Raw genomic sequence first — 25,868 nt, 5'->3', positions numbered from 1 at the left:
AGCTCTCGGGTTATAGGGTTTTTATTCATTTTTAATGAAGACTTCTTGAACCTACATGTTTTTACAGCATCATGAATTAACTCTTTTCATGCAGGTAGGAATCAGAGAATGTCATCTTGTTTCAGACTTACAAAGCTTTATTAAACTACTATTTAAAAAATGTGTGAAACTAAGTTTTAAACCAAACTGTATTTTATAATTGTAATTTTTGTATTACACATTTAATTTCTTACTTAAAAAAAACAAACAAACTAAATATTGATTTTTGTGTGTCACATTGTATATCACGTTTTACCTTTGTTCATGATTATATTGTGGGCATCATAAAATGTACTCTTGTATTATATTTAGAACATCCATCACAGTGACTCTGCCCACCTCTTCCTCTTGAAACACTACTGGTTTACTTCTCTTTACGTATGTTTATAGCCAATCAAAGTGCTCTTTTTGAGCTACATAATCCTCTCAGTCTTTTTAAAGCATTTAATCAGGTAAAGCTGTTATAACTCTTGGAGAATTTGAAGAGTGGCAAAAAGGCAAAATTGTGATCAGAAGAGAGAATTTTTTTATATCCAAATACAGCTTCAATAGGAAGCCTGTTAATTGTAATGAATTTTTGTGGTACTGGTATAGCAACTTAGAATTTTTTGTTACTTCAAAGTACATAAAGAAACCTATAAAAGTTATTACACTTTTTACACACTCCACATGCAAAATTTGAGAAGGCTGAGCAAGTATGATGTATGAGTAAAAAATTTTGTAGCATCGTGAGTAGTACAGATCATTGTTTTCTACATTTTTTCTTGAGAAGCACATTCTATATGATATACAACTTTTGTGGCAGGATTATTAGTTTATACATGACTCAAAAGTCAATAAAACACAAAAAAAAATATAAATAGGTGTATACTGTATTGAGATTAAAGCTATTTATAATAAACAACTGCAGTTTCTGTTACAAATTGCATTCAATCTAGACAGTAAAAAAGGGTAATTTATTCATTTCATAATTTTCTATGGTTGTTAGGAGGTCAGTCAAATCAATTGACCCTGTACAGAGTTGAAATCAAGAAAATAATAGCTTTCCTTCAAAAAACAAAACCACAAAAAATGTGATATTTAAGAAATTATAGAGGTTATGCAAGTGACACCATGCAAATATACAATGCAAAAACTATAGCCATTTGAACTACAGCAGATTGCAGTATAAGAGATTCTAATTACATCTACTATAGTTAGTGAGAGAAATCACACCATTGTTTTAGTTCACAGAATCCTTATGAAACTGTACCAAATCATTAACCCTATTGCAACAGGTCATAGGTCAAAAGCCATGTCATTGTGTTGGTTAACTTGCAGATAAGATTGTGTAGACTATAATTGAAATTTTCATTTCATATATTATTCAATTTCTTAATTAAAAATTAAATTATAAAGAAACAGTTAAAACAGCAATTTCTGTGTGTGATATGACATATTGAATGCAGCACTGGTTCAATTTACATGTTTGTGATGTCAAAATATAAAGTCTATAGTATTGTGTGAATTAGGAACTCAAATTAATGACATTAACAACAAAAAATATAAAATTAGAAACTCCAATCTTTTCTATATAATGAGATATCATTCTTTTATTGAATCAAATAGTGACTCTGCTTACCTCTTTCCATTTTTTGGGACCAGTCCCTCATGTACACATACATGTGTATGTGGCATATGAATAACCAACTTAAAGCTCATAATGTCCTCCTAGTGGCTTTTTCAGTCATTTTCAAGTGTTAGGACACCACTTTGTTCTTTCAAAACAAGATTTGAAGGAGGTGGGTTGTGTCTTTAGTCTGCTCAAAATTTTATTTTTAGACCTAACTACAGCTAAGTTACTTTACTTGATAAATCATTGTGATATTGATGTAATTTATATTTTTTGTTATATAAAAATTCATGTAAGTATAAAACTTTTTTTTTACATCCTCCATGTGTGAAATTCCTTAAGGCTTAGCTAGCTATAAGAAACAGCAACCAAGTCTAAAGATCACAACAAGAAGAGATAATTGTTTGCTTTATTTCTTCATTTACTATTCTGTTTCAAGAAAAATAAGTTTAAGAACTTCATTTAAATAGTAATAATTTATATACAATATAATAATGAAGCATAGTTGAAATGTGACTGCATCTTACAAAATACTACTCCACTAAAACACAGCCAATACAGGTCACTTTGTAAAGACTTAAAGGTCAGTTTTATATTATTGGATATGGTAACATGAGTGCAAGTGCCTTGTCATTGTTAACTTCTGTGTTGTTAGCCAGGCATGACTGGAAAACCAGTGTAATATTACATATATATATATATATAAATGTATAATGTTATGGGACTTAAGCTATTTATATTAAACATTTATGTTTTTGTGTAATAATATATAGTCTTTATAAAAAAAAAGCATAATTTATACTTAATTTTTTATGATGGTTTCAAGGTCAGTCGAATTGACAGACTCCTTAAAAGTTAGGGTAGAGAAAATAATAGACAAAATATTACATTTTACTCAAAACAAATGTCTGGAATCTATTCAGGAAGTTTCAGATAGTACACAAATAAAACTTGAAATTTTGGGGATAAAGAGTAGATTTTTAACTGCTACACAAAAATCACTTTGAACTTGGACTATCAAAATGGACTCAATATTTTCATAAATAAATCTGATTTTTTGTGTACCAAAATACTTGGAATCACTACTAAAAGTTACTCAAATTTTGTGAAGATACACATACAATATTAAATAGTATAAATACATAAAGTGTGCAAATGTGTATATGAATTCTGGTACTTTACAACAAGCCTGTTACTAAAGGATTAAGAGAACATGTTTATTCCTGTAAAGGATTTCTATTTCTATAAAAGACAGTGTTAATTAAGATAAACTGTTTTAAATCATTGTTTACCTTCAATACTCCTCTAAGGATACTTCCTCCAGCAACACCGCCTTTTAAATCTTCAACTTCACAGCCTGGTTTGTTCACATCAAATGATCTGATAACTTAGGTAGAAAACAGAAAAAAATAACATTAAAAATAATTTGAAAAATGCCAACTTGTGAAACCGCTTATTCATTGTGCACGACACATTTATTAGCATCAATAATTAATATAAATGGATCAGAGGAGTGTCATCAATATCCCCAGCTTTTCTCCTCTGACAGTAAAAAATTCTATTTTTAGTTTTAAACATTTCACTGCATACTATGTTGATGATAATGCTCAAAATATTCAGATTCTGAGAGAATATAATTACAATACAAAAGTATTAAATGTTCAATTCAATTAATCACATTCATATATGTCTAATCTTTAACAAAATCTTACCAATTGTAGTGAGATATATTAAGAAAGTTCAGAGTTATTGTAAGTATTGTTAAACTGTGTATCATTCTTAAATATGACAAATGATTCAAACTGTAACCATAGAATTAATGTTCATCCCTCATTGGCTTGTAATTCCTGTTTCACCCTGTACTTAAGCTCTTGAAAGGAACACCTATTTCTGTAAAAAAGACTAATCTTAAAGACTAATGATAACATCACTTCCACTAGAATTAATGTTTTTAAAATTAATACCAGTTATTAAAACTATGTGATGACATCATACATTGCCCAAAAACACAGAGCTGATTCAGATTTAAACTGATGTCAGTGACAAAGCAGCTATACAGTTATCTTAACTAAAGCAAGAAAAGAAAGATGAACAATTTGGGATATTGGTCACTTTCCAATTTGGTATCAGTGATAGTGTTTTGCCTTATTGGGTAAAGAAACAACTGTGATTTTTAAGTGTGCATACTTGTATCATGACTATCAAGTACCTTGACCATCTTTATATAAAGAATCAATTATTTCTTTTGATAGTCATCTTTTGTGCCATAAATTTCAAAAACACAGAAAATAACAAAGTCATCTGATCTTTGAAAATTGTGTCAGAAATCAGCACAAAAACATTTTAGGAATGAAAAGAATAATTATAAAAACCATAATATGTTTTGTTTCTAAGTCTTCTAAAAATTTCTATTAAATTCTTTTAATCACCCCCATTGCTCTGGCTGGTCACTTTTACAACAAACAAAAAAAGACAAATTACTGCTCAAACAGTTTTTCTATACTTTATATTGACATAAATGGTTTATAATATGCTCTGCCTAACCATATTTAAATGCTGGATATAAAAATTTTCAAAGTTGTGCTTCACCAGTAATTGTTCAGACAATGTTCTGTGACATTGTGAAAAGATGGCAATAAAGATATATAATAATAAAACCAAACAGAAAATGAAAATTATAAGAGAAAAAATAATGGATAATTTCTTAAGAGATAAGTGTATTAGAAATATAATTCTGTAGTTTGTGATGAGCAAACACATTCTAAAACAATACTGAGAAGTGCATTTTTTTACAGCCAAGACTCCATGAAAATGTAGTGAAATGAAATAACTTTTGTTTTATTTTTCATAGTGTGATGATAAGAAGCTAGAAATGACAATGTGGAAGAGGGGTTTTGAAGTTAAACAGAGGTGAAGAGATTAACCCTAATTCTATTTTTAAATGTCTATGTGAAGTAATTTCACTGTTAACGTATGTTACATGTTATTAAGTGATCACCTATGAGTCGAGGTTCTGATGTAAAATTTCTTATTGGAACTGGAATCTTCTTAACAATATATTCACATATAACTTCAATGTTGTATTTCAACTGGGCAGAGATAGGAATCACAGGAGCACCATCTGCTACAGTGCCTGAAAATAAACATAAAAGAAAGACTTAAAAGAATATCTAGAACATCCGAGTTCAGTCTGTTTATGAAAAGAAACCAAAATGAGCAATACAGGAATTTCTTACATCATTTTGAATACAAAAAATCAAACCTTACTATCACTCTTGTGGACACCTTTGTCAATTTAAGTCTTTTAAACATACTCTTGAAATAACTCAATAAAACTAAAAAACACAGAGATATTACCATTATAACCATGCTTCTCTCTCTACAGACACACATGCATACTATTTCAGATATCTGGTAAAAGTTTTACTCCAGTGTTAATAAAAGTATTCAACTATATTTACATTCTATACTATTATCTGTATCAAAAATATTTGCTGATGTTGAAAAAACTTAATGGAATGGTCTTACCTTGAATAAACTTGAGTATCTGTTGGTATTGCTCCTTTGCCTGGGATTCTTTTACCAAGTCAATCTTATTTTGCAATATTAATATGTGCTTGAGTTTCATAATTTCAATAGCAGCCAAGTGTTCTGAAGTTTGAGGCTGTGGACATGATTCATTACCAGCTAAAAACAAGATCACTGCCATAAGAACAAAATACCAGAACAGATATGAATTTAACAGAGGGAAGTCAGTTACAAATGGGCCGCTTCATAACAACATAAATTACCTAAATTAATTAAATAATACCATTTACAAATCATTTTCAATTTTCAAATAATATTTCTCTATTACCCGAGATAAAATTGTTGAGAAATATTGTTAATAAATACAAACAGCAGTAATTATGTAATTAAAGTTAGGTAACAGTGTTACAAAACTACCAAACCACAACTTACCAATCAAAAGCAATGCAGCATCCATGACTGCTGCACCATTTAACATTGTGGCCATAAGGATATCATGTCCAGGACAGTCTACAAAAGACACATGCCTGGAAAAAAAAATCACAGATACTAAAAAAAGATCTGCAGTAAATGTTAAGTATCTTGTATAATTAAGTTTTTGTTTACCTCACACTAAAAGTTTTGACAATTCAAGTGTTAAGCTATGCTAAATATCACAAACAGAAATTAACCACTTTGAAAGAACTCACACTCATGTTTGTCCAAGTTTGAAAATATGAATAATTGCAGTTTTATGTTTTTCCAACCAAAAATAAGGATATAGTATGCTTCCTAAGGTGTGTATCAACTTGCAAACTGAAATACATAGCAGTTAAGATTGCTTATACAAGCACGCACACACAAAAGGTTTTGGTTAACATTCTTTTTTGTCTACACAAGCAGGTAGTTTAATAAAAAATGTATAACAGGCCATACACATTTAGACAAAACACAGCTGAATTTGCACCTGGATGGATCAGGTATCCAAGATGTGGCACTTATGAAATGAAAGCTTTTTTTTTTTTTCATTCACGCTGTTGCTGAAAAGTCCTATAAACATTCAGCTGAGCAGATTTTCAAGCAGCCAAAGGTAGATCACTTACATGAGTACATACTTCTATCAGTTTCTGAGGTGTTTCAGCCAGCAACAGAACATATGCTAAACTGTGATCAGTAATACAGCAACAAACTCGTAGGTTTGTATTAATAGCACCATACTGCCAAATGAAGCTTGTACTAGTAATAACACTTCAGTTCTGGCTAGGAGTATCCTATACAATATGCTCTATACATCATTTGAAAGTGCTGGTTCCCTTATTTTTAAATAAGACCAAAACTACATAGTTGACTCATACACTACCCGAGTTATAAGCTCATAAAGTTTGGCCCAATGGTGAGCCAAAATGAATGGGCTAAGTGTAAATGGAAACATGCCATCTATTTTTTCATACCTTGGTGAACCATCATCTCAGTAATTATGGTATAAAAACATTTTGACTGAAAATGCCTATGGACTTGTCCAAAAATAAATCAGAAGTTTGAAATGAATGATTAAATCTCTCACTACAGGCTTATTCAATTTGACCTATATCTTCACCTCAAATTGATCTGTAGTTTCTAGAGTATGATTTTTAATGTGTTTTGTGTATCTTCAGTAAATTTTGAAAGCTTTCAGTAAACATTACAAGTCTTTTGCAGACAAAAATCAGAATTTGCGAGGAAGTATTTCTACTAAACATTTCTCAGTGAATACATGGAGTCAAAGCATTGTATGCTCTAAGTGCAGTGATTTTCATATTAAGATTACAAATACTTTCCTCCATCTGAAAATTGTGATATTCCATTTATATAATGGAAAACCTCCAAAAATACATGTTAAACATTTTTTCCCCATAAAACTTTATATTTCATCTGTTGTTTTCTTTACCAAAACTCTATAGGAAGTCAGTCATAATCACTGTAAAAAATGTATGAAATAAATAAAAATTCACCTTTTTTTTTTCCAAGAATGATTTCAATTTGTAACATGAAACACTGTTTATCCCAAATAGCTTGAAGCTTGTAACAGTATATATCACCTATTTAAATTTTATTGTTTTTGAACAATGTATTACTAATAATCCCATCACACTTTGTAAACCACTCAATAAAAAGTAGTTCATGTTACCTTATTGAATCATGTAATGCATTGGCTACTCGTAAGCATATCCCATGGACTTTTTTTTTATTTTACTTAATATGAACTAAAAAGTTTGTACTTTACATATTTGTTAGTTTATAATAATAAAAAATACACATGAAAAATAGGAAATATGGATGTTACCCGTTTTAAATACTTCCTTTAAAACAAACACCCACCTTCTCTACTTTGATTTGAGATTTATAATATAGATGTAGTTAGTTGACATAAGTATATAAAGTTATCAAAGAGCTCAGTTTATTACACTGTATTGCACCAACAGTTAATTTGAAATGGACACGGAGATTTTCTCACAATGTACACATAACTGCTGTTAGTATTGTTGTCTGCTTCACTGACTACAGCACTTATGGTGGTGTTTTTTTTTTACCTATATATGTTGTAGTTAAAGCTAGTTATTAATTTTTTTTATTTCATACATATTATGTAATATGTATGTTTCAATAATCATATTTAAATGGGTTAATAATTTTTGTAGGTTTAACTTGTGACCTGGATTGTGAATAACATTTTGCTAAGAACTTGTCACTCCTTGAGTATATCACCCATTCTTGATTTTCAAGCATTTTCTAACAGTTTTCACATTTTATTTGCATAAATTGGCTAAGTGGCTACTTCACTATTTGTAATTGTAGCTGTAGCACATTTTCATTATTTACTTATTGATTTATATATAATCTGTGTGGGTTTAGTACATAATTATAAAATAGGAAGTAGTGATCACGTAATGGTATTTAATCAGCTATCAGTTCATCCACGAAAAAGAGATGTCCATAAAACCTGAGAAATAATTGTTTTTGACAAAAGATATGCAACTGACAAGTTAACCTTTACATATAGTCTATCATACAAAATCAAGGGTAGTGTAGAAATTAATTTAAAAAAATGTAAAAGAAAATAGGAAAATTAATACTATGTTAAAATATACTAGTTGTTTAAAAAATTAAATGGTAACCATTTTTGTTTGTTTGTATGGTTGTAAGGGGTATGGTGTACTACCTAATTAATCAAATGTATTTGATTAACGAGTCTTTCGAATAATCAATTAGTAAATATCACTAACTGCCCAACTCTAGTCATAGATATCACATTTACAAAAGTGGCACAATTAATATCTTGGCAGAAGTCTCATGTTCTGGAAGTCAGTATTCCTATAATGGTTCAGATATTTTCTTACAGTAATATTCATACCTTATACTGACATTATGTCACAGACTTTAAACAGTGCAATAAATTAATATTCCAAACTTGGCCAAAACATGTTAAAAAATTTTGTTTGTCACAAATACACTATTAAAAATGGTATTTTTTTACATGTAATGTGATAAACAATTATTATTATTATAAATGTGCACTGGCAACAACTGATTATTTTCTTGGCACTTTTTATGACAATAATCAATAAGCTTATTGGATGCCATATTTTTCAATTAATATTTTGGTAAATAAAAAAAAATTTCTTACTTTCTGTAATATCAGTCTAATCATAACTGGTCAATTTTTAATTTTAAAATATTGCTTACTTAAAATATAAATATTTAACTTTTTTAAAGCCTTCAAATGACACAGGTCTGCTAGGGTTTATTTTTTTGAAATTTATAAATGTTTTACAGTAATTCCTGTACAGTGAATTGCAAGATGATATCCACTTTTTTCTATTACATAGAGACTTTTCATAAAATTTCATATGTACTTTTAGGTAAGTGAATAATTTTCATTGAAATCAGGAGACATTTCATTTTGCTAAGTTTTAAAAATCTCTGCAGATGAATCATAAAGTGAGTCTTATCAACCATTCTAGTATCCAAACATAAGAAATATAATACTAAAAATTGTTCATTGTTCAAGAAATAATAATTGATCTCTAAGCAAGAGCTTTTATTTTCTTTTGCAAATCTCTGAAAAAATCCTTAGTGATAGCAAAAAATAAATATTCTCAAAATCTGTGTAACTGAATTATGGGAAATCTGTTATTAAAATTAAAACAATTTTTATGAAGTTTAAATTCATGGGCCTGTATATTTGATAGACCTTACTTCTAATAATAAAACCTTGAAAATTAATCATAGTTTGGTCAAATTATTAAAAATAAAATCCTTGTGAAAAACCCAAACTGAAAGAGTAGTACCTTTCAAATGACTTGAATTAATGTTTCTTTAGAAACGAAAATTCACAAACAAAACAGTTATATCAGAAGATATATTTAATTTCTAACTTTACATAAAAACAGTACCTTCAACTGTTTCTATGAACAATGCTTAATGAGGTTAAGATAACTACACTTTTTTCCTAGAGGTAGGGGAGGTAAAAAGGAAGTTTTGAAAATCATATGTTTAGAATCTTTTGTATTTCCCAGTGAACTTAATCATTGTTTTCAACTTTTTACAAAACAATTATTCTAATTCTTTCAGGTTTATTCCCATTGTAGACAATTTTCCCCAAGTTTTAGAATCAACATGACATGAACTCAGTTCATGTGGCAAATGGAGCTATTTAAACTGTTTTAATTGTTACAAACAAACCTTCATTCACTGTTTAAGAATGACTTAAAAATTAGCTATGAGATTTACACATACACAGACATTTAACCATAGATAAAGCTGTATCGGATTTTAAAAAACCCAGAAAAAACCACGATAACCCCATGTGCATGTCACACTTTTATGCAGTTAAATTCACAACTAAACTACTTTATTGTCAATGTATATCAATAAGGTTGGCATCAAAATGTACACAAGTCAAATTTTTATACTAGTCAAGTTTTTATGTTTATTTTTTAAAGGAAATATTTAAATGAATTCTTGTTTGTCATTCTGTGTCACACAATGCCTTCTCTGCTCTTAATACTTATTTTATTTTCTTCCTTCCTTTATAAGGGTTTCAGAATGTCCACTAATTAGATACAACAAATACAGATATTGACAAACCAGAGTTTGATATTAGTACTTCCTACCTTCTTTATTTACTGAGATATCAATACATTTGTTACAACCACTACAGAAGCTCCTCATTCCTTTCAAATCACTTATTTACTCAAACCTACTTGTTACTTGTACATGTTTATAATCATCAGAAATGGCTATTTTGTGAACTACTTGATTATGATGACTGTATCTTAGTAAAAGCCATGATTTCAAAAGCAATTTTATTGTTCTCTGATAAGTAATGACATTTTTTTAACCTATTTACAGGTTCATTAGAAAGCTAGATACGTTATAGTAATTTTGAGGCATTATATTTTACTATCTGAATTATTGTTTGTATTTTGAAATGCATATCTGACACCTACATAAATTATTTTTTGGACAACCATCATAGTTAAAAAAAATATGGTTTTCCAAAAATTGAGAATAAGAGTACATACAGCTTAGAGCTAAAAAAAGTTCTAAATTTCTAGTTTAACTAGATTTTATTATCAATTAGCAAAAGTGATTAAACTGTAAAAATTAAAAACTTTTAAGGTTTGAAAAGATGACTTGAGTAAAAACTTTTATCATCACTTAAGAGATTACACATGCATAATGTAACCTGATCTGACTGTTTACTCAGCAATACCACCTGGAGATTTATTGTTTGTCACGTCAGCTAAGCATGGTTTAAAGAGAATTAAAATAAAATTAAAGCAGTTCTGAAAAGTTATGAGGCTGAAAGTTCTTACAATAGATAAGTATAATTGTCTGTTATAATCTGCAGTCATTCCAGTAATAATAATAATAATAATAATAATAAAAGTATTTCTGATTTTATTTCAGCTTTTACTACAGATGATTTTGGTACATTAGTGTTGGGTACAGCAAATAAGATATAAAGATACCCATCTGAGGTTACAAAAGTTATACAAATGAAATATGGAAGATGAAAAAGTATTTTTATTCTTAACATGAAAAATTACCTTACCAGCAGACAAATAAGTCTTCAGTAAATATACTTTATTAAAAATTATGATTTTTTAGGAAAAACATACTTGTAATATTTACTAAATTTTGTAAATGTGGAATTAAGTGAACACTTTTGTATAACTTCACCCAAATGGGGTTGGTGAAAACACAGGGTTAAAATAAAGAACATAACATAAAAACAGGCACTTGTCAAAACTAATGATAACCTTAAATTTAGTTTTGTTTAAACTAAACACTCATACATAAAATACCATTATATCAAGCTAACCAAGATATTGAACATAGATGTATATAAATTTTTCTTAATATCGTCACAAGTTTTAATTTGTAAACATTAGAATTAAAATAAGTTGAATTTCAATATTACTTCGAGAATACTTCTTACGTACCTAAGCAACCTAAACCTTCCACTGCAGTTAGGCCGATCACAAGGAAAATCATCTTCTTTGCTACTTCTTGCTGAACGATAACAATCAGGCCGAGGACAGGACTCATTATCACATTTGTAAATCTAAAGAGAATTTTTAACTGTCTGTGAGTCATTTACAAACAAAATAATTCTACATGCTATATCAAAATAATATTAATAATATTCAAAGATTAAAAGTTTCAATCATATGAATGAAAGTTAGTGTGCATTTATATATCTGCAAATATGATGCATATAAATCATATATTATTCAAATGACAACACAGAATTTATTTGAAATGATTAAAAATTGCTACTATGCAATTTATAGATATTTTCATATTTACTTTAAAATTATTTTCCTGGTGCATTAGTTTCTCTAAATTTCAAATACAAGTTAATTATCCACGGGCAACTTTTATGATTTCCCACTATATTTTCTGACTGAATGTATTTGTTTGTTACAGTTAAGCACAAAGCTACACAATGGGCTATCTGTGCTCTGTTCACCATGGGTATCGAAACTTGGTTTCTAGCAGTGTAAGTCTGCAGATATATTGCTGTGCCACTGGGGGATGATTGGACATATACTTTATTAAAAATAAAAGTGAAGTTGTAAACAATAAGAATTTGTATACATTTCTCGAGTTTCTAAAATGTTTCGACATCCATTTTTAAATTCAAATTTTCTTTGACTTATGGAAAACTCAAAGAAATATGTAACAATATGATAAAAAGAAAGCACCTTACAAAGACTTCCAGTCCTTTTTTACCTATGAAAGACACAAATTCATGACATTTGCATAACTTCATGATATCACAAATTCTAACATTCACATAGTCATTACTAGAAGCTTTGACAAAATCTACATGCAAAAAACAGCAGGAATGCTAAGTGTCATTACGTATACTGTAATTAAACAAAAATATGAATTTACCTTTGCATTAGCATATCCTAGTTTGATAGTGATGTTTCTTTCCAACTCGTTTTTGAATCTAACAGTCTGAAAATGCAATTGCATGTTAAGTTTCTAATAAATCATGCTAAATTAAATCCTTACATTTATATTAGTTGAAACTTTCAAAAGTAAGAGTGGCTAAATACAAAGTTTCTGTTTTTATTTATATTTTGTCATAATTTCACAAAATGTTAATTCTGACACTTTCAAACTTTTTAGCAACTGTTCAAGTCAACTTTACAATGTTGAAGAAATTCAAAACATAATATTTCTTACCATTTTTAAACAGCTTGCAGCATTTATTTAGTGTTATTCATAGAGAACATAATGTTAAAATTTAGATTTCTGTATAACTTTAAGAAAATCTTTCTGTTTATCTCATAGAAACCTTCATGTTTGCCAAGAACCCATCACCCATTAAAACTATATTATCCAGATCCTCATTTTCAAACGTATAACTTGTCTTTTTCTAAGTTTTTATAGATGCCTTTGTTGCTACCCTTCTATAATGGCATATGATACAATTTGATCATTTAATAAAAGTTTGAAAAACAACTATAAAGATGATTTACATATTATATACTTTTTTATTTTAGTAGAATAAATACAGCAATTTGAACCATAATTTATTTCTTGGGAAAGTTGTTGGTCAATGCTCCTGTAGTAATGACCAACAGTTACAATAACAGTAGTAAGAAGAGCGAAACTTCATCTTGTAACAGAGTAAATTAAATTATATATCTTTAGGGTATCACAAAGAGCAACAATAACAGTTTAGACACTTTTTGTATTGTAGCAGGGTAAATACAGTAGTGTGAACAACAGTTTAAGATTTCTTGAGAAAGTTGCTTTGTTCCTGTAAGTAGTGACCAATAGTATTCAATTAGGATCAAACCAGAAAGCTGAAGAGTTTCTGTAGTTTCTTTAGACAAAAACATTATTTTTGTTTGTGAAAATATTTCCAAGTTTAAATTATATGTGTCAGAAATCTACAGACATATTCACTGATAGGAAGACATTATATAATTAGGCTTAGTGATTATGGTAGGCAATGGCAAATTATTCTGAAAACTGAAATGTTTATTTAGTATCACTTTCATGTTCAGCACATTCAACAATGTACATAAATAGCTTGATAAGCTACTTAATTATTTTAAATTCTAATTATGGCATTTTACATGAAAACATAACAACCATTATCAGTGATAAAAAACGTTTTCATTATTTGATTAATAATTTATTTCATGTACAAGCAACCAACTGGGAACTACTGCACAACTTGAAAACAAACAAAATGAAACTCGTGTAGTAATCTGTACATTAGCAACTCTCCAATAATAAAACGTTTTGTCTAAAATTTTAACCAAAATATATTTTCCTCATAGTATATATATTTTAGTAAAATTAAATCATTTATATCTAAATGAAGTTAAATGAATAAACAAAATGAGGAAGGATTGCATTAGAAACAGCAAATCCAACCTCTGATTAAATATATCATAACCATAATATATATATGTAAACAAAAATAAATAAAAAAATAATAAGCAAAAAATGCTGAACTAATTAAATAGATCTCAGGATACAAGCTATAATGTGGGGTATAAAATAAACCCTAGGTTTTGGAGGTGATTGAAGAAGTAGGACCCACATGGGTCATTCCATGTTAAATCATCCAGATTTCAGAAAATTTTCCAGGTGACCCCCTCAGAATGCCTTGAAAAAATTCACGTGCTCATCTACCCATATAATGAACAATTGCCAAATATTAGATCCATATCTCTAATAGTTTCTGATTTACAGCCCTGTAAAATTTAATTAATTTTTGTTTATTTTTGGTGAATTCATTTTCAGGCAACTTTGGCTGCTTAAAGCTGGAAGAATAATGGTGGTAGAAGGCTGAAATTTGCTACACTGACTGAATTAAACTTACAGAATTCAAAAATGGTCACAAACCAAGTTTATCTCTCTTAGGATTTTCATAGTGAGGCTGTAAAATCACCTGAAAATCCAAAATTGTAATAAAAATAGGTTTATTTAATGAGCCATAGCTCTAAGATGTAAAATAATACAAAGCTGAATTTTGTTTTCACATTTCCTATAACATATCAGTTGATAAATCAGCAATTGTTGAAATTAAAAGTCTATTAGATCTCCTGTAAAAAAATGTAGTTCCATGCAACTTTTTATGATTTAGCTAAAAATAGCCCTACTTCAGGCCACAGTTTGACCATGTCACCAGTTATTCAGTCTTTTCAGATTTTTACCATATATTCTTACATCTCTGGATATGATCTACAAAAAAATTCAGGATGGTGTTCAACCTACTTTTTGAGTTATAATGTTTTAAAGTATCCTCTGACCATACGTTGTTTACTTGAAACAAAAACTTCAATTCAGGTGTGTTACTGTGTGCAAATATATCCATACAATTTGGAAATAATTTATGAATCCCATTGAAATACTCTAATCAGCCTTTACTATATATTCTTACATCTCTGAACACGATCTTCAAACAAATCAAGGTTGTGAAAAATAATAAATTATAAAATTTTAAGTGTCTCTGATATGTACCATTGGGCAAAGGACCACATTCAGGGCATTCAGTTCTTTCTTGTCAATCAGGAATCAGTCCTGAAGAATTGTGTAATGTTTGATCTACTTGAGTGCCATGAAAAATGCAAAACTGTGGCAGGTATTAGGTCACATCATAGCTTTATTCCCCACTCTACCAACAAATTGTATATGAGAAGGCTATCAGATGATGATGTGTACACAGTTGTAACTGTTGGTAGTAGCAGTGAAAGTGATGCTGCAGCAGCTCAAATAGGGTCTAATGATAGCAATGACAATTATCAGCCAGGGAAATATGTGGCATGGATATACGATCATGAATGGTATGTGGGAAACGTAAAAGATAGATCAAATGAACATTCCGATGTATTGGTGTCATTGATGAAGAAATCAAGAAACAAACTGTTTTCATGGCCTGCAAGGTCACGTTAAGATGAAAGCTGGATTCCTTTTCAACGTATTCTTTGTCTGATAAGTGCACCTACCATGCAAGGCAGTAGTGCTCGCTACTATGTTCTAAGTCAAAGTGATCTCAATATAATCAAACTCGAATTTCAGAAATTTATTCAAGCTGTCTGAACAAAGCAATGTTTATTTGATGTTGTTAAGGCTAATATATCGCCAAAGCAGTTTTTGAAACATTTCATTGTAACGATTATTGCAGTTTGGTGTGACTATAATCTTTCTCAGTTAACCCCTGTTGTAGCACTGTGCATTTTGTGTCTGATTTACCTTTATAATTATTATATTAAGAATCTTAAACTCAGCCATATCTGCATTACTGTAATGCAAACACAATATATTTGCATTGCCATGTGATCTTACTAGTTATGCCAATAAACTTGTTCAGAAATGAATTAATTTTTTCTTGTTTCTTACAACTTCATTATTTAACATTGTGAAAGGCTGGTTAGAATATTTCAGTGGGATTCATAAACTTCTGACAGGTATTTTTCAAAATTGTATGGATATATTTGCATACAGTAACACACCTGAACTGAATGTTTTTTAAAATAAAAAAACGTATGGCCAGAGGATACTTTAAAAAATTATAACTCAAAAAGTAGGTTGAACACCATCCTGATTTTTTTGTAGATCATATTCAGAGATGTAAGAATATATGGTGAAAATCTGAAAAGGCTGAATAACTGGTGACATGGTCAAACTGTGGCCTGAAGTAGGGCTATTTTTAGCTAAATGATAAAAAGTTGCATGCAGCTATATTTTTTACAGGAGATCTAACAAACTTTTAATTACAACAATTGCTGATTTATCAACTGATATGTTATAGGAAGTTAGAAAAAAACTCAGCTTTGTATTATATTAAGTCTTAGAGCAATGGCTTATTACATAAACCAATGTTTTTTACGATTTTGGGTTTTCAGGTGATTTTACTGCCTCACTATGCAAATCCTGAGAGATAAATGTGGTTTGAGACCATTTTTGAATTCTGTGAGATTAATTCAGCCAGTGTAGCAAATTTCAGCCTTCTACCACCATTACTCTTGCAGCTTTAAGCAGCCAAAGTTGTTCGAAAATGAATTTGCCAAAAATAAAAACAAAGTAACTAAATTTTACAGGGCTGTAAATCAGAAACTATTAGAGATATGGATCTAATATTTGGCAATTGTTCATTATATAGGTAGATGAGCACATGTGAATGTTTTCAAGGTATTCTGTGGGGGTAACCTGCAGTCCATGGATGATTTGACATGGAATGACCCACATTACAGTGGGGATACACTATTTATCAATCTTAACTTCCATTTGCCAGTCTCATAAAGAAATAAAGCAGTAGCAACAGACATAGAAACAGAAATTAGGAGAGTGAGATGTGGGTGCTCAAGTCCACAATGTCCCACATTTATATCGCCCTTCACTGCCTGTAGGCAGTTGTGGGAAGGTGACTGATCTCCAAAGTGAAGAAAAAAAAATTTTGGAAAATAAAAATAAGAAAAATTAGGTGCTACCATTTAAAAAAAAATACCTCTTGAAGTCAACATTCCAGCCCCCATTATGGTAGAAAGGCACTAATTGGTAGCCCAGTAAATGAATTATACTTGTAGAGTCCTATCCAGTTATGTAAATAAAATACTATAGCACTCAACCATCACCCATTTAAGTCTTGTGTGACTATCTTGCTCTAAACAAGCTTTTATATGTGGTAAGGTGTACATCTGTATAAAGTACAGCCAAGTTGTTAAATAACCTTATTCATAACTAAAAATAGTTGTAAGAAATTTTAAATAAAATTTCTCTAATTTTATTTCATTATATTTATTTGATATACTTATATTTGTTACAGAATAGTTTAATAATTTCATTTAAAGTTTCTTTATTAAATCTATTAACTATTAATTTTTGTACCAGTATTACAAGGGTATTGTAATTTATTAAAAATTTTACAATATCTGAATAATTGCAAAGTTATAATGCTTATAACAGAAGGGTATGGTACATTACTATTAAAAGAGGGTAAACCATAAACTGGAAAGGCAAAATATGTTCTTTTATCAAAAATATTTACATTGATATCCTTATAAATTATTTTAATTTCTAAATTTGAATAATTTGCTTCTGTATAAGATATTGAAGTATTTTCAATTTCTAATTCTGCTGGATAAATAGTGTTGATAATATTATTTATTTCAGAATTATTTATACTAATTAACTCATTTATATATCTAAGTTAAGGTAAAAATATCTGAATTTGTGCAGTTTTCAATAAATATATTTTCATCATAGTAAAAATATAAATTTGCTGTACAACTAGTTAGCTCCCATTGGAACTCCTATTGTTTAAAAATCTGGTAATTGAAAATTTTATAATTATTGTAAATATAGAAACTTAATACATCTCATGTTTTTGGAGCTAAATTTTCTTTCTTCCAGTTTTATAAGAATTCTATTAATGAATTTAAAACAAACATTAAATCTTTTAATGGAATTGTAGTGAAATTAAATGTTTGAATATCACTTATTTGTTCACAACTTTTAGATATTTTAAAATAGCTTGATTATTTTTATTACCCCAAAAGTATGTTTGTATTATTAACACTTACATTTTTAATATTATCAAGCAAAATATTAAGTAATGTATTTAATAATATAGCTAGTTGTTTAATAATTGTTCTTCCTGAATTAGAAATAAATCTAAATTTATTGGAGATTTATGGAGTTTGGGATTAGCATAAAGAAAAGGTAAATCTACATAAGGATTTTGTTTAGAATAGATTTTACTATAAGCTGTAATGAAATTATTAATTACTGTATCTTTGAATTGGTTAAGTTTAAATATTTGTGTACTATTGATTTCTTTTATCAAAATTAACGTATAAAACTTTTTACAAATACCAATATTACGATTAGCCTTATCAATGGGAACTATAACATTTTTATTGCAATTCTTGAATCTCATTTTTAACTGATGAAATGATAAATCTGTATGATGTTTCTTTAATTTTATACATGATGATTTAATTTTTATTTTTTTAAATGCATGCAACTTCTATTCCAGAAACTTTCCAGGTGGATAAGATGTAATACAGTTTAGTTTTAAAATATATTCATCAATATTGTTTTAGAAATTTTAGAATATTATTCTTATTACATTTTGTGGCTATTCTGTATTTAGAACCTTTCTTGTGTATTTCACGTAATATTTAATCTTTTATAAACTTCAAATTACAAGTAATAATATATTCAGGAAAAATATCAATAAATAAACTATTTTCACACTCACAAGGTAAGTTATTAATTTCATCTACATTTAGATTAGTTAAAAATCTTTTATAATTATACAGTAATGGATCAATTGGAACTTTGTATTTAAAATTTACAGCTGGTTTTAAATTTTCACAAGGAAAAATATTTTTTTATAGATTGATGAGTAACTTTAGAAATCTGCAAATCATTGAACATTTTATGTCTAAAATTAATTACCATACATGAAGGTTTGATTTGCAGTTTCTCTTTTCCAAAACTTGATAAATCATTGACTTTTAATCAATTTTTATAATATCCACAAGCAAGTGTTTTGCATGATAGTTTCTAAAATCAAAAAATTTTTATTACATTAATTAATGCTCTTATTTTGGAAGGATTAAAGTGATAAAATTTTTTAAAGTATAATTTACATAAACCAATACTAGAATAAAAAATATTATCCAAATTACTACAAAATCCTCCAAAATCAACCCATTTTTAATTATTTCCTTTACCTTTGTTTTCCTATTTTTATGAAAAAGTTATCTATAAAGAAAAATTAGCAATACAGTACTCATTACTCAAATTCAGAGCAGCAGAATTATTAAAAGCTTGGTTTAATCCATCAAGATATAATGTTCCAGTTTCAAAATGTAGAGGTTTTCTCACTGAAGTCTATTGGTATCTTCATTAACAATTTTGAACATAGTTATCTTAACAGAGGTAAAAGGATGAATCCTGAAACATTTTAATTCTAGAGAGTTCGTTAAATTGTTTGTAACTTGAAATATACGTAAATTTATATGTTTATGAAATGGGTTTGTAGTTTGACCCACATATTACATTTAGTACATGTTAACAGATAAATTACATTTTTTTATTTTACAAAATGAATTTGTGTAAGTAATAGAGTGAAAAGTATTTAGAACAGGACATGTGAGACATCTTTTGCTATTACATTTTATAATATTTGCAGCAATATAATTAATATAATCAGCTTGATAGACTAAATTAGTTTCAAAATGTCATTAATTAAGGCTGACACTTAACTTCATAAAGATTGAACAAGATTGTATAGATATTTGTAGAATATTGAAAGAGCAAATACCTCAAGATAAATTTTTAATATTGAAAACAAGGAACTATTTAACAATAAATTTAGACATAACACTGAATTCTCAAAATTTTAAACTTCATATAACAAAGATTTCTCCAGTCACTTCCAAAGATGATTTAAAAAGCTATTTGACTGTAAATGTATTGGTAAATACATTATGTAACCAACTGAATAAACATATTTATATAGACACACACAGATCAACAGCATACATATTTGACAGATGAAAATATTTAATAAGTAACATCAAAGCTAAAGCTTATGTTACTTTGAAATCACCGTAAACATTGATGCCTATATTAGGAGCTGAGTTAATGAAGTGAAGAGGATATGCTGCTCGCAATGAACACAATTAGTGAAAAAAGAGAGAGAGAGAGAAAGAAAACGCATATTTGTAAACTTGCCTGGACACCAGAGATAGCTTTTACAACAGTTGACTTTCCATGAGCCACATGTCCAATAGTACCTAAAAGACAGTGTTTTAAAAACATTCAAAGAACTAGAAAAAAACCCTCAAATTTAGGAATGTACATGATTTATGTTTAAAATACTTAAACTGACAATTTATTGTGACCATATTTTATACAAAATGTTTTAAATCTATAAAACCATCTACACTGTTTTACCAGTGAACTTTTTTAGCCTAATGAATGAGTTCAAGTGCTCATTTTTCTAGAAAAGATCTTAAAAAAAAGGAATCCCAAGTACTTACATATATCTTTTATATATTTTCATGAAAACTAATCTGCTTCTACTTAAAAAGACAAAGATTCAATTGATTTGTTTGTTTTGAATTTCATGCAAAGCTACAAAACAACAATCTAAGAAATTAGTTGATGTACAAGAGTAGAATTCTAAAATGATTAAAAAAGGATAGGAAAAAAAGGATGAATGTTAGATATCTGAAAATATTTAAATGGTTTTTTTATTAAAGCATTGCATGCATAGTAAATAAAATTACAGCACTCAAAATTCCAAAACATTATGTTCAAAAACATAAGAGAATGCAAATAATTGCAGGGAACTTTCAACTTTCAAATCTTATTCTCATAACAATCAAAAAGGATTTCTTACCAATATTTATTGTAGCTTGACGACTAATAACATCTGCTGTCAAGGGTGTAAGTTCATTAACATTCTGTTGTGAATAAAAATAATTAGTTATATGACAGGCTAACATATATGAGCTATTGAACTATAATAATGCATCATCAAATCTTTCAATTATTAATTTCTTATGCAGACTGAAAACTAACAAGGAGACTTGGTTCTCCACACTAAGCATGTTTCATATAATAATAAAATAATCTTTCATCATAATTTTCCAAATACACATTTTCTTCTCAGGTTTATCTACTTGCTACAAATGTGTTTTGATTGAATGCCTAATTCTCTGTTTCTAAGGTATAACTAAGAATTGTCTACCATTTTCATTCATATTCTCTTTCTTTAAACATTATTTTTGAAATAAAATGATCAAGAAGCTTAGTCTTGTAATATTTAAGATTTACTTATATGCCTATTTAAAAATGTTTGGAAATACATAACTTGTCAATATTCAAAACTACACATTTCCATGAAACCTATAAATTCTGAGTACAACTCACTGTCCTCAAATAGTTGTTGAAACTTCTCTTACTGTTACCTTAAATGACATCAGTGTCATACATTCAGGGACAAAATTATGGTTAAAAGACTTAATTTAATACTTCTGGCTTTTCTGTTTTTAAAAGGCTTGTAATGTTTACCCAAAGCTTGAAAATTTTCTAAAAAATCATAAAACACATCAAAAGTTATAGCATAGAAACTGATTCAATATGGGGCTACACAATTGGTCAAATCAACAAAGTCCATAGTGTTAATTAAAGGATTTCTGTCATGAGTTATGGGTATTTTTAAACCAACCTTATGAAACTAAAACAGTCTGGTCCTCTTCAAGCACTGAACTGTCAGTATTGGATGGTAAACAGTTAATGCAGCTTTGGCATGTTAGGTTTTGATATCATGACATATTTTTAAATCATTCTATAAAATCAAAACCAGTATCTTTATGTGCAGGCAGGGAGGACATTTTTCTGAACTACATGTGTCCCATTGTATGAAATCTGTTGCAGAAGGCCATAACTGATAAACTTTAAATATTAATAGAATTTTAAGAACATTTACTTACAAACTGAGCAAGCCCTAAGATGAATTTGTTTTTAATAATTCTAATGGATACTCTTTGGACAATGTTCATTAGTCAGCTGTGATTGCAAAGGCAGCAAACACTACAGCAAATGCACAATTATAAATTATGTGACACTTCCATTCTTGTGAACAAATGGTTTCTTTTTAGTGTTGCAAAAGTCTATGTGCAAATTATTTACGGTGATGAGGTTATCTTGACTATTTGTTCATGACTATTTAACACTTCCAGAAAACATGAAAAGATACAATATTATTGGAAACATTAATTTTTCACCTCCATAAAAATCTTCAGAGTAAGGACAAATTATATGTTACAGATGGCTTCCACATGAAAAGGTTAAATAGAATGTTTATAAAAGCTTTTAGTATGTTCAATAACTATCACTTGCATAATGATGACAGATCTTGGAAAGTCCAGAAAAAACAAATTAATACGATAGCTAGGTTAGTGACGGTTTGGACAAAGGATATTCAGAGAATAACAAGAATATTAAAAGTTTTAAAGATAAGTGTCAGATTTAAAAGCAGACACAATGTGATTAAGAATTAGTTGAGTTATTACTAATCTAGCATTAGGAGTATCAAGCACAAAGCAGATGAATTCAGAGTTCCAGATGAACTAGGAAACAGTGATATAAAGAGAATTACCCTTAATTTAAGGTTACAAGTTAACTTTCACTATGGAACTGACCTTGTACAAGTTTGTACTTGTCACAGTTTTGAGACTTAAATTTTAGTGGCTGAAAGAGAAGGATCATCATAAATTTGTCAAAATAATATAGTAAATTGTCCAGTTCATTTCAAGCTCACTTTATTTTTCTTATTTCAGAAACTAAATTATATTTATATTGATTTTTGTCATCATGAATAAAATTTATGTGTACTTTTCTTGTATAAGTTCAAGCTTAGTCACAATGCAGCAGTGGCAGCTTGTAATATCAATCATGCATTTGGTGATGACATAGCTACTGAATGCACATCACAGTGTTGGTTTAGATTTTACTCTTAGTGATAAAAGCAAGTTTTTTTATACCATGCAAAATGGACTTATTATCAAATGAAAACCTGAATACTTGTCACAATGGAATGGCTGATATTACTTCTCCACAAAGAAATGGGTAGAAAAAGACCAGTAATAACCTTATCCCAGTGTTCTTTGATTAAAATCAATTTCTGAAATGCTTGACAATATGACATACTCTTATCATGGAAAGGCTACCTACAGGAACAGTTGTTCTTGTTGAACACATGGTTTATCTTGCTGTGAGGTCTGAGGATGGAAACTCAACAGCAAATGTGCCAATCTCTAGATCATCCAGAGCAATAGTGGTGATAACAACAATGATGATCAGTGACTTTGTGTATATTAAAAGAACAGAGTGAATAAAAACATGATGAATATCAAACATCAAATTTTAACAGTGTTCCACATGTTTAAAGGCATATTCATTTTCTTTGTAAGAAATTATTACTTCTTTTTGGAAACTGTTTTATTGAGCCCATTACAATATAATCAATGTCTATAAATAATTTTCACTTCAACATCTGTTGTTGCTTTGATTCATATAACACATTCGTCCTTCCCTGGTATTGCCATGTGTTGATTACCAGGGACTCCTCAACAATTTTGGTTATAATCAGTGATGTCGAGAAACCCACTTGTTGAGAAATTTATATGCAAGAACATGACGATGACCGAAGAAGGTCGAAACGTTGTTCTTTCTTCTATGTAAAATATTTTCTCAACCCAAACGAGTTGTTTTTGCATATAAATTTTCATTTTAAATCCAAATTTGATCTATCCATTCAAATATTTACATGATGTCAATAAGATAGAACTATAAGGTATATTTTTGGTATTCAGGTACTTCACTAAAGCCATGAACAAAATCCACAGTCTCCAACCCCATACATTTTGTATATATATTTATACTGATGTTTCATATAATTTTCTTCGAGTGTTCCCTTACACTGAACAGCATAACACTGCAAATAAAGCATTTTACAGAGCTCCAGGCTACATTTATGCTATCAGGAAACATGCTAATATACTTCTCATAGAAGTTTATACAGCATATTTGTAAATATTCTAAAAAAATTTGGTTTTCAAACTAAAAGAACAGTTGGAAATAGTTGAGTTTCAATGAAAAGCAATATAACTAATACAATAAATTCTTCAATTCAATAATTTTTACACTTAATGGAAAATTTTTAAATATATTACTGATGACTCATTAGACAATAATGTATGATAACCCCTATTTATGAGAAACAAAAAATTGCAAATTTAGGGTATGAATAACTAATCTTGATCTCAAAACTTACACAACACAACAGCAGGGCTAGTACTGTTAGATATACATCATGCCACCTAAAAGAATACAAACAATTTTTTTGTACTAGGGGTGCATTAAACTCAAAACTTAAACCCCTTTCTGAAAAACTGCCATTTGCCTACCAATTCTAATACATGTAATTATTAGGCAGAGCTTGGCAGTTAGTGGTGTTTATCAGTTAACTGATCAACAGCCGAATCAGTTGATTATATTTAATTAGTACGGTATTCCTCAAACCCTACTATTTAAAGGAGGAAGAAAAATGTCAAGTGTGCATTGCTAGACAATTACCTGTCCATTAGCCAGCAATTAGTGGATAGCAGTACCAGACAGTTGCTTTCCTTTTAGTCAGCTATCCAAGAGAAAGAAAAAATAAATGAAAGCTGGGAGTAATTACTGCCAGACAGTTGCTTTACCTCTTGACGGAAGTCAAAAATAAATGTAAAAAGTTGCTTATGTGTGCTGCCAGCCAGTTGCCTTTCACCTGGTTAGAAATTCACAATTAGTGACAATATTTGCCTTTTGAGAGTAGTTTAAGATGCGAATCGACGACTGTCTGAAATATAGAGCGTCGATGTGCAAGTCATTCTTGGTTAAATGGTTTTTTGGATGTTGTCTCAACATAATTGTTTTCAAATATATTATTACTTAATATTCATTTCTTGAAACTGTCGACAGTCGAAAATATTTTAGAAATGAAAAACTACTACATATCTTTATATTCCGTTTCATAACACATGATATAATGACAGTTATAAATTTAAAGGCCTCCAACTCATAACTCAGAATCAAGCGTATCAGTTTTTGTAAATAGTTTATTCACCAACTTAATTCTTAAGCCTAACATAGCGACACTTGATTGTAATCGATTAGAAATGTCATCCTCTTAGTCTTAATAATTTACTAGCAAAAACAATTCTAGTAAATACTATAGAGCATATAAAAGTAATGAAATATATACTAACCAATTTACTAAGATCTTGTTTTTTCAACTGTGGTTGGCCCTGGATGAATGTTTCATCACCCTTAACCATTTTGATAACGTGTAATACGAAAAAGTTTTTGGAGAGGTCGTTTCTTACGAACCCATGAAATATAAGTTACTTCACATATAATATTATATATATTTTAAATACATTCAAATATTAATTATTGAGATTTTTATACGTTTTTAACAAGCAACGTATTTGTAACTGGTTTATTAATTAATTTCTGTTTTTAAATATATAATTTCTCATTGTATAAAGTAATCAAACAAAAAAGAACCCAATGATTTATGAATTTTTTTTTATTGGGCTCAAGCTCAATAACTGATATATGA

The 25,868-nt window shown here is 28.9% G+C and overlaps 1 protein-coding gene across 1 annotated transcript in view; it reads right to left on the bottom strand.

Moving 5' to 3' along the window:
• The window catches only part of eIF2gamma (eukaryotic translation initiation factor 2 subunit gamma), a 38,846-nt gene extending 13,186 nt beyond the window's left edge, over positions 1-25,660 (bottom strand). Inside the window, exons 1-9 of the mRNA XM_076482306.1 lie at positions 25,513-25,660; positions 21,096-21,159; positions 20,426-20,487; positions 12,605-12,670; positions 11,647-11,768; positions 5,612-5,706; positions 5,180-5,338; positions 4,650-4,784; positions 2,944-3,038 (exon numbers count right to left, since the gene is read on the bottom strand). Coding sequence (XP_076338421.1) covers positions 2,944-3,038; positions 4,650-4,784; positions 5,180-5,338; positions 5,612-5,706; positions 11,647-11,768; positions 12,605-12,670; positions 20,426-20,487; positions 21,096-21,159; positions 25,513-25,581 — 867 coding nt within the window. The 5' untranslated portion in view covers positions 25,582-25,660. The remainder of the gene's footprint in view (positions 1-2,943; positions 3,039-4,649; positions 4,785-5,179; positions 5,339-5,611; positions 5,707-11,646; positions 11,769-12,604; positions 12,671-20,425; positions 20,488-21,095; positions 21,160-25,512) is intronic.
• Between the last annotated feature and the right edge of the window lie 208 nt (positions 25,661-25,868).

The sequence above is a fragment of the Tachypleus tridentatus genome, chromosome 13, assembly GCF_004210375.1.
Source record: "Tachypleus tridentatus isolate NWPU-2018 chromosome 13, ASM421037v1, whole genome shotgun sequence".
In the NCBI taxonomy this organism is placed as follows: Eukaryota; Metazoa; Arthropoda; class Merostomata; order Xiphosura; family Limulidae; genus Tachypleus; species Tachypleus tridentatus.
The sequence above is the reverse complement of the archived record's forward strand: the minus strand, read 5'-3'. Positions and strand labels throughout refer to the sequence as shown.